This window comes from Lingula anatina, chromosome 3 (assembly GCF_051362555.1).
Source record: "Lingula anatina isolate TDL-2025a chromosome 3, LinAna3.0, whole genome shotgun sequence".
NCBI classification, from domain to species: Eukaryota; Metazoa; Brachiopoda; class Lingulata; order Lingulida; family Lingulidae; genus Lingula; species Lingula anatina.
Genome location: NC_141769.1, coordinates 15,065,587 through 15,075,609, shown reverse-complemented (window position 1 = coordinate 15,075,609; position 10,023 = coordinate 15,065,587). Strand labels below are relative to the sequence as shown.

Sequence of the window (10,023 nt, the reverse complement as noted above, 5' to 3'; positions counted from 1 at the left end):
TTCTTCAGCGAATGTGAAACTTGTAAACAAACAGACCAGTGCAAAAGGTACAGAATGTAAAAGAAAATTTAGCCACGGAAATCGATTCTCTTATATCTTATGACTAATCGCAGTCCTTTGTACTAATTCATCACGTTTGTGTGTCAGTTTAGTTGTACTTTTTATTAGCCACATTCGTATATAGATCGGTGGACCTATACAGTTTTACACTTTACTGTTCCACTACAAATTATCAGTTACTCAATAGGGTCTACGTCACGTTGATATTGCTCATTATAATCACAGCGACTGCACACATAGGCCTATTCATGCTACAGCCTGCATTAACGCCATAGGTAAGATATACTAATTACATATCATTGTACGTCGGTGGTGACATAGCATGTGTCTATATGTGAAGAATTGCACACTGCTCAGAGGTACAATTTTAAATAATAACTCTTTCAAAGGCAAATGTTTTGTGCAATATTTGCAGCACGTTGATTTTTTTTGTTACTTTTTGCTGCTTTATAATACATGCGTTAGTGTATACTCCAGCATCGAATGAAATCAGAATTGTTTAAAAGTGATTACAATCATATTTCCAATTATTACTCAATTGTGTGCATCTGTAGACGTGACTTTGTGGAATGGTGCCTGATAAACCTTGTCGTCCTAAGTCTTACTCCGTTTGTTTTCAAGTGTTTTGATCCACGTGTGGGACACAGCACTGCCCCGTGTGTCGCAGACGGGTGCCTAGTGTTGAATATCCGTTTTGACTGGTGCTCATAGCCAATCAATACAAAGTACATCATGCCTCAGTTTGAAGATATCCTGCTCAAAGTTGGTAAGTGTTGGGTAAAAATATGTACCGTAGTACAGTTCTGCTAGCTCGAAATTGCCACCCGGTAAAAATAAGCAATATCTGCTGCATACGAAGAACGAAGGAAAATTAAACGTGTACAACATGAACTCGAACATATGACAAAGGCATATTCTTATGTCTGTATATCCCCCAAAGCTACTTATCTTTCAGAAATAAGACCTTAAAAACTGTTCCACTCCTTAAATAAAAGTGCGTGTTGTCGAGATTTCCTTCCGAAATACTATTTGGCAATCTAAGTTATTTAGGACTCAATTAGAATTACTGACATTTAAATGACATGGTACGAAACGTCCTGTAGGCTGAACAATTACTCGGTTATAGACACAATTTGATGTCTTTTTTTAAGGGAATGATATTTAATATCGATAGTACACTTAAACGTGTAGGGCTGAAGAATTATGTGGCACTGTTGCTGCGAGACGAAATATGGGACTAGAACAGGATGCAAATGCACTTTTCTGAATAACCTAAATATTCTTTGGTTTAATATTCAGTAATTCATTTTGTTGCAAGGTACATTAAGGCCTGTTTCTTTTTTACTTTTTCAAGGTCAGATCGGATGGTATCAATTTGCAATAGTATTTACCATAACTCTAGGAATGGACTTCATCGGGGGATTTTCCATGTTAGCCCTAGTCTTCGTCGGAGCTGACCCGGGTTGGAAGTGCACAAATCAGTATGGGAACCAGACTTTGAATGATAGCTTGACTGTGTATAATGTAACTGAGACAGCATCAGTAGCTGTACCATTGCTATACAATAGCAATAACCAAGGGGAGGATGTGGTGGAAATAGGCAAGTGCACGAAGAGTGGTCTTCCCTGTCCTGGCCATACTTTTAACCCTGATTTTACATCCATTGTAACAGAGGTAAGAGTGGAGGGCTTTCTCTCTGTCATGATCTACGCTTGCTATTGGTCGTTTTGTGTGTTATTTCGTGCACTTGCTAAACTCTGCAAGTGTTTTCATGACTTGCCTCTGTCAAAAGAGTATCTTATTCTTACAATTTTAAAAATAAACGTTCTGGGAGTATCTTAACGATATCTATGCTTATGGAGACTATTTCCACTCGGATAGATAAAAAAAAATTGTTCATACTTTTTTGCTCCAGCTCAGTCTGTTCGTTGCACAGCCTTTATTAGAGATATGAGTTATACCTGTATTGCTCGGCGTCTAACATGCTTTATGTCTGTGGGTCCCTTTATTTTGTAATTTTTTAAATGCTTTTCATTCATATGCAGTGTTGATCTACAGTTACAGAGGTGTATGTTATGCTGCCTTGACAGTATCCTCTACATACTGATAAACAATTTCCTAGTAGTCCTCTTATGATAACAATGTTTTTTCGTGATTTAACACGGAATTTTACCATCATTTTTACCATTAATAAAGTCTTCCTTGACTGACATAAAAACAAATAGCAATAAATTAAAAACAATTATAAAAATTAATACTGTTGAAGAAGAAGCAGTGGAGGTATATAATTTTGTACTACAGTCGCCTTGCTCAAATCGCGTCCCATTCTGAAAGACTAATTTTCCTATGAGGCAAGACAAGCGCAAGTATGCTTTACGTCTGTCCCTTGCAATAAGTCCCGACCCACTTCCCCATGAGGAATCTATTAGACGGCAAGCTTTTTAGTGGGTCGCCATATTTGACTCTCGGACAAGTTAGTTCACTGTTCTGAATGAAGTCTATGAAAAAAAAAATGAATCAATTGTATCGTTCCAGTGGGATTTAATCTGCAACCGAGACTTTATCAGTGACACTATATCGTCCCTCCAGATGGCAGGGGTGCTGATAGGTTCCCTGGTGTTTGGACAGCTGGGGGACGCTTTCGGTCGAAAGAAGGTAGAGTACTGATCATCAGACCAAATACTTGTATCTAGGCTGCTAGCTAGGATCCAAAATAAAGAGGATAAAACAGTGGCTCAAACTTCAAAGGGAGTCTCCCGCGGCGCGTGCCTCATGATGCCTTCGGGTTGGTACGGCGAGCCTCGTTTTCAAATGACCAGGTAGCTTGTCTACGGCAGAGTGAAACGAAGGTCCCGCTTTAGTCGCGTTTTTTTCATTGTATCCGGAGAATTTCGTCAAAAGACAAGAGGAGCTGATTAAGGAATATGCAGTGAAGCACCGTGAGTATTTATATTGCAGTTTGTAGCTTCAATAGACAGTAATATCAATTTCAATATCCCCGTCCGTTAGATTTGCAAAGATGGCGGGCAAATTTACACTGCCGTGCATGTTTACGCTCTCGTTGTTATTTGGCGGATGCACTTTCCGAATATTTGTCAATGCAGAGTTATTCGGAGTACAGTTTTGATATGGCAACACCTTGTAATGTGGGAAACGAAATAAGTTGGATTGTAAAAAGAGCGTAGAAATAGTGCCCCCAACGCCAATAATGGCGGAGCGATAGTTCTGGGAGGTAGTTTACCTATACAAAAAAACTTTACATGGGACTGGCTTGCTAATTTTAAACCCACATCTATATTGTACGTTTTATAACAAAAGACGTTACGATGGATATTAGTGTATTAGAGTTTTTATTCCAGAGATATCAAGGACTTAAATTGCCTAATCACTCTAAATTCAACATGGCCGAACGATGTAACGCCGCGGGCCCCTTCTTTTAGATACAAATGCACACAATTATAACTGATATGTCTCATTTTAAACCTGCATCTATATTGTATGTTTTGGGACAAAAGACGTTACGATGGATATTAGTGGATTAGAGTTTTTATTCCAGAGATATCAAGGACTTAAATTGCCTAATCACTCTAAATTCAACATGGCCGAACGATGTAACGCCGCGGACCCCTTCTTTTAGATACAAATGCACACAAATATAACTGATATGTCTCATTTTAAACCTGCATCTATATTGTATGTTTTGGGACAAAAGACGTTACAATGGATATTAGTGGATTAGAGTTTTTATTCCAGAGATATCAAGGACTTAAATTGCCTAATCACTCTAATGTCAACCTGGCTGAATGGTAAAAAACATGACCTTTTTCTTCATAAAAACATATATGTTATTTATTTTTTAACAATGTGGTCCAGAGTTAGTATAACACTGACTGGTCGGGTACATAGTAATACATATTTCTTTCCTCAGATGCCAATTAAAAAGAGAAAGAAGATAGGCAAGAAGGTTAAGAATGCCCAGGCCAAGAAATATGGTAAATCAGCAAAGATTTCCAAAGACACAACTACGTATCCAAGGACAAATGACAACAGTGGTAAAGGTTTTTGCATTGTGTATTATACAAATAACCAGGTGAATTTTATAAATGAAACAAAATGTTGCTGTTATATTCTTATTTAATCTGCCAGCTTGCAACCAGAGTCTTTAATTTTGGAATGCTGTGAATGTGGTGTATATTATTATTATCATCTTAGATGCCTGTAACATTAAGTTATTTATGATTATTATTAAAACTGGAGTTCTAAATGTTTCTTTCTTATGCAGAATGTGTCGTGTCACGTCAATAGTTCATTGACTCTGAGGATGACATGCCTTTGAGCAGTCTGAAAGATGTTTCTTCTGACAACTCAGAGACTCAACAGTCAAATGGTAAGTGATTGATACAATGGATTGGTTTATTTTAATTAATAAAGTGGTTAACATTAATTTATTTGGTATTTTTAAAACTGGAGTTCTAAATGTTCCTTTCTTATGCAGAATGTGCAGTGTCAAGTCAACAATCTAGTGAACCTGAGGATGACATGTCTTTAAGCAGCCTGAAGGATGTTTCTTCTGACAACTCAGAGACTCAACAGTCACATGGTGAGAATCTTATACAATGAATTGCTTCGTTTTCATCTACTTTGTTCCCTACAACATGAAATTCATGAAGTGTTAGTCAGTTACATTAGTTCACTTATGAATAATCTTAAGGTGCCATTTAAATAGTTTTATATTTAAGGATATTCTATAGAATTTTCCAGTGACACCTTTATAAATTTTATTGTTTCCAATAACACATATTTTCATTTGTCATTTAGGGTCCAGTATACCAACATTTTTTGACAGTCTGCAAACCTGTGCCACTGGGGATTGGCACTTCATGAAGGGTCCATGGAAAGTGCATCTTTACAAGATGGTGTTCTTTTTTTTTTAACTCTATAAGCCATGATTAATAGATAAATGGTGTTGTGGTGACAATTTTGTTGATCATAAATGAAATGTTTTGAAGTTTTTTGGGGTTTCAATTTGTTGATAAACTTAGATTATAAGTAAATGTGTACAGGTTACATTTAACAGGCTGCATCTTATTGGGAAATTACAGTGATGAATTGCATGAACAAGTGAATTCGTTTAATAAACTTATTTGAACTGTACATCTGGATTTTTTTCACTTGGTGTTTAGGGGGAGAGAGAACTTTCAAGGGATATTAACTGTTCATTTTGGCCAAAAAATGGCTTTTCCTGGGGTAAAGGACAATTAACCCGTGCTAACCAATGGTTTGTGAATTCATTCTGACATTCAAAGTTAGTCCCTGATTTTTTTTCTAAAAGTTTTCTTTTTGTAGTATTTTCTTAAGAGATTATTACAGAGTGCAGACATCTATGGAGAACACACAAAGTGATGGCAAGCATAGATTTCAGAATAATTTGATTAACCGCTGTTGTTGTGGTATAATAGCATTTATTTTATTTCTATGATCAATGCATTCATTGTGAAATTTGGATCTCTTAGACAGTTAAATGACAGTACAACGCAACAGAAAAATGCAATAAACCCAATGTCTATTCAATCTATCAAATTACACAAGAAATCTGAGTTGAGTGTAAAAAGAGTGCTAAAGAATTTCCTTTACAAGATGCAGTAACTATTTACTAACAAATCGTCTACTTAACACGCCCTAAATAATTTACAATTTTTAAGTCACCAGCATTGTTGAACATCATTGGTGAAATAGCTTATCTGTATGTTGTGATCTATTAAGTACGTTCTGTTAATTATCTAAAGTTTGTTTGTCACAGCGACACTCCGAGCTTGGCCTTCGCCGACAATTTGCTGTTATTGTCCTTCTTGGAATCTTCTAACAAAAACATATTTTACGTACAATAATGTAACATGATACGAAGTGAACACTTCATGTCGCATAGATAATTCAAAAATCGCCGGAACGACTGGCAAAACCAATGCACATTGTCATCTATTTCATGTCTGCGTGTTACAATTACCTGTTATAGCCCTTTTTTCTTCTTGTCTGAAAGCATGCTGTTCTTCATAATATTCCAGTGACAACTTTATTTTTTGTTAAACACAATATCAAAAAAGAACGTTATGGTATACAGACCCATTTTTTAATACTTCCTGCAATATTTAACGTTAAAACATTTCACGAAATCAACCGCGTTTTGAAACTTACAACCAACATGGCGGACGGGAACGTAGCAACCGCGAGAATATACGGTAATGTGCGATAACTGCCTGTGCACGCTTTGTCACGCTAGCCTGACCACACGCTGTCTAAGCTATCAAAACAGCTTAACTAGACAATAGGGGAATGTTTACCCGAAGGTATCATGGTTCAAAGGCGATTTGCCGCTTTCTTATCCTCTTTATTTTGGATCCTAGCTGCTAGTAAATTGTTCTGTGCCTCAGTTTGTTATTATTGAAATTTCACTTTCAGTTTTGATTGTCAGTTTGTTAGTTCAGTTTCTGAGTAAAATTAATTCTATCCATTAAATGTTTTTCTTTTCTCTTTGGGGACTTAAATAAAATTAGAATGCATTGAAGGTTTGATTACTGCTATAATTTTGACTACAAAACGCATTTACAAAAATAATCCACAAAAAGCGCAGAGAGCTGAAACATGCCATGACAATTTTACCATTATAACTTACAGGTGTACTTTTTTGCCTTGTTGTTCACCAGCATAATAGGAGCAGCACAAGCTATTACTAATGGATGGATACAGTTTGCTGCACTACGCTTTATTAATGGAACAGGGATTGGAGGTAAAATAATAACTTTTCTCAAAAACCATCATCCCCAGAAATGCACTGCATGACGTCACGCTTAGCCCACTGCGCATGCGTGCACTTTAAATGAGTTGCTAGATTGCCATAGGAAAATGAATGGGTTCGCGATTCGTGGGTAATTCGTGATAATTGACAAACATACGGCCTGATGCCGATAGACAGCAACGCTGTACTATGCTTCAAGCAACTCCTGACCAAATATCGCTAGGGTTTTTAAAAAAATTCTGTTGTACACACGTACTAAGAAGTTTGCCGTGTATTGCCTAGCCTACCCTAGGCAAAACGCACATATTTTCAGAAATAGTGATTTTAGACGGTAGATTCACTCAGAAACAAAGGCAAACTAATTCGTTGCCGATAGCACCAGCAGATAGCAGCACCATACAGAGTCTGATTAAAAACTTTCGTGGCAATTGAAGAACTTTTACCACTGTACAATGGAGTCCAAAAAAAGCACTTGGCACAAATGTGAAACTGCCCAGTGCAAGGCCAAGAATTCAATCGTATTTTCAATCATATTTTCAGATTCTACACAAATTGACTGACAATATCACTACTCAGTATTTAACTAATCTCTTAATCCAAAATTCCTATCATCATTTAATAATTATGCAAAATTCTTCTTTCAGATTGCTATTTATTTTAAATTTTAATGCTGAAACTATTCCAAAATAATCTTGTAGTAAAGGAAAAATGCAAAAAAGAAGTGGAAAACCAATTTTACCCACATTATTCAATTATTTGAATATAAAAAGAATAAGATCACGATTTGACAAATTAAAATAATCTTTCATGAACTCTTTCATGAATAACATATTAAACAAAATTAAAGTTATAAATTAGTGGTAATGGCTTATTCTGGAATATATGACATCTGCACATCATCAGTACCTGACTTGGTACAGTATAGTTACTACTTGGATACAGAGTTAGATTTAATAATGTAACAATAAGAAAAATATATACTACAATAAACTTCTCTGCACATGTCAGACGCTTGTTACCATGAACTAACACTACTCGACAATGGGCTGAGCACTTATCACAGAGTCTCTGTGCGATGCCATTGTTGTGCTGTGATTGGCTAGTTGAGTCACGTGAAGCCCTACTGTAGCGCCCTCGCGTATCGTGTGAATGCTGCGCATTTCTGGCCATGATGGCAATGCAAAATACATCAAATCCCAACTTGGATAACATAACGGAATAATCCTGTTATAAAATACATGTATATTGAAATTCTAACTGGTACTTAGCATCGAGTAATTTTTAAGGGCGTTATCACTGAAATGAAATTTAGCACTCTCTCTCTCTCTCTCTTTCTCTCTCTCTTCAATCGTAAATGAGATTCTCCGTTGCATTTTCTGTCGTTGTGGCGTAGGCTGTATCGTCGCCGGCTACATTTGGAGTGTTGAATTCCTCGGTCCTAAGTATCGCCCCGTTGTCGGTGGGTTAGGGCTGTGGCCATTGGGATCACTGGTACAGGTGCTGCTTGGCTACTTCATCCGAGAATGGCGCACATTTTTGCTGAGCACTACTTTACCAGGACTCTCATTCGTCATCGCTTGGTGGTAAGTTTAAAAAAATAATTTAATCAACCGGAGTTTCAATGTCCACTTACAAAACCACCTTTATTATCCACAGGCCTCTTAACCTCTGTAATCACAGGGGTCACAAGAATAGCCTGTTGAAACACTGAAACAATTTTGAAACTGCATGAGTACTAGCGACCCCTATGGCCAGAGAGTTCAAGTTTTTCTGTATAATGGAAACGTCAGAAACATCACAAGTATGCTGATGATTATAGCGATCTCCTCCCAGAGACCTTTATATTCCAGCATGATTATTATCAATTCATAATGTACTAACATTAGATAATCAGACCTTTATATTTAACTTCCACTCATTTAACTTCATAAAAGTTGTAGTATATTATAACATTTAAATAGTTATGTGTTCTACTATCAGGTTTCTTCCCGAGAGTCCGAGATGGCTGTTGTCACAAGGTCGATATGACGAGGTCGTCACTATAGCTGAAAGAATTGCGAAAGGCAACAAAAAACCTTTGCCAGATATGGATGCTTTTGTGCAACAGTGTGAAGTTGGTTTCCTTTATCAACTGTCGAATATGTTGTCAATAATATCAAATGTCATCAGAAAGAAAGCTTTTGTGTTTCACGTTGTACATAGGACAACATTCAATTCGTAAACAAGGAGTCTCAAAAATAAGGAAACCACCCTCCTTTTAAGTTACATTGCTGATATGAAATATTTGAATTGAGTAAATAAATAAATAAACAATGGAGTAAGCCAAAACCAACGCAGTTGTATGGATTTATAAGTATATGGTATTTTTCTTTGAGAATTAACATGTTGTATAGTAAGTATATGAAATAGAATAAGTGGAGAATATTTGAAGTTTGAATGATTTCAGGAAGAAATGCACTTAGCACAACGCGGCAGACGGTACGGGTTTTGGGATCTCTTTCGGACCCCAACGCTTACAAGAACTACGACTATTATTATGTTTATTTGGTAAGTTTAAGATCTTTTATCTACCGCAATCAATGTAATTGTGTGCACATTGGTAATACTTAACGAAAGACACGTGAAAATGTGCAATAATCCATTTTCATATCTTATGGCATTATTACACATGAGTAATTACCTTCATTCACTTATTAATTTTGGGCAAAATCTAGTGAAGCCTTTCAATTTTTAATTATGATTTTCAGGTTTACAAACAGTCTTTTAGGCTATGGTTTATTGTTTAATTTAAAGAATTTGCCAGGCAACAAATATGTTCACCTTGCCATCAACGCCAGTCTTTCGTACTTCGCTGCGATTCTCATACTCATATTAACAAGATGGTATGTAACAGCGTCTTTAGACAGTATTTCAGCCAGTGTTGATGGAAAATTTGAGCTAAACAATCCTGGATATCAATTTCAATCACTCCGCCGATGAAATTACTTAATATGCAAATAAAGAAGGAAAACGTTTGATAAAACTATATACATGATAAAACACATTTCATGCCATCGGAGAATCAGAGTCAAGACTACAATTTTAAATCCACTTCTGCTACGTTGCTGTGCTTTATCATACGCCATATAAATAAGCATGGTGTCAAAAATATCACATTTTTACCTCCAATA

At 36.4% G+C, this 10,023-nt stretch overlaps 1 protein-coding gene and 1 long non-coding RNA gene across 2 annotated transcripts; both read left to right on the top strand.

Annotated features, from left to right (window-relative positions):
• Positions 1 to 334: 334 nt before the first annotated feature.
• Positions 335 to 9,987, top strand: LOC106181308 (organic cation transporter protein-like). The gene is made up of 8 exons (XM_087009002.1): positions 335 to 826; positions 1,415 to 1,734; positions 2,596 to 2,715; positions 6,733 to 6,844; positions 8,247 to 8,436; positions 8,834 to 8,966; positions 9,300 to 9,400; positions 9,601 to 9,987. Exons 1-8 carry the CDS (start codon positions 793 to 795, stop codon positions 9,830 to 9,832), a joined length of 1,242 nt encoding a protein of 413 aa, XP_086865128.1. The 5' UTR covers positions 335 to 792; the 3' UTR covers positions 9,833 to 9,987.
• Positions 2,830 to 5,214, top strand: LOC147762952 (uncharacterized). Its single transcript, XR_015333587.1, has 5 exons — positions 2,830 to 2,999; positions 3,989 to 4,112; positions 4,343 to 4,447; positions 4,556 to 4,660; positions 4,879 to 5,214. It is a non-coding gene; the product is annotated as an uncharacterized LOC147762952 (long non-coding RNA).
• Positions 9,988 to 10,023: the final 36 nt, after the last annotated feature.

What these genes read in the sequence shown, in the direction of transcription:
- LOC106181308 (XM_087009002.1), top strand. Translation starts at nt 793, where the DNA reads ATGCCTCAGTTTGAAGATATCCTGCTCAAAGTTG. An exon ending in ACGCTTTCGGTCGAAAGAAG is followed by an intron (nt 2,716 to 6,732) that starts GTAGAGTACTGA and finishes TATAACTTACAG; the next exon opens with GTGTACTTTTTTGCCTTGTT. An exon ending in ACTATTATTATGTTTATTTG is followed by an intron (nt 9,401 to 9,600) that starts GTAAGTTTAAGA and finishes TATGATTTTCAG; the next exon opens with GTTTACAAACAGTCTTTTAG.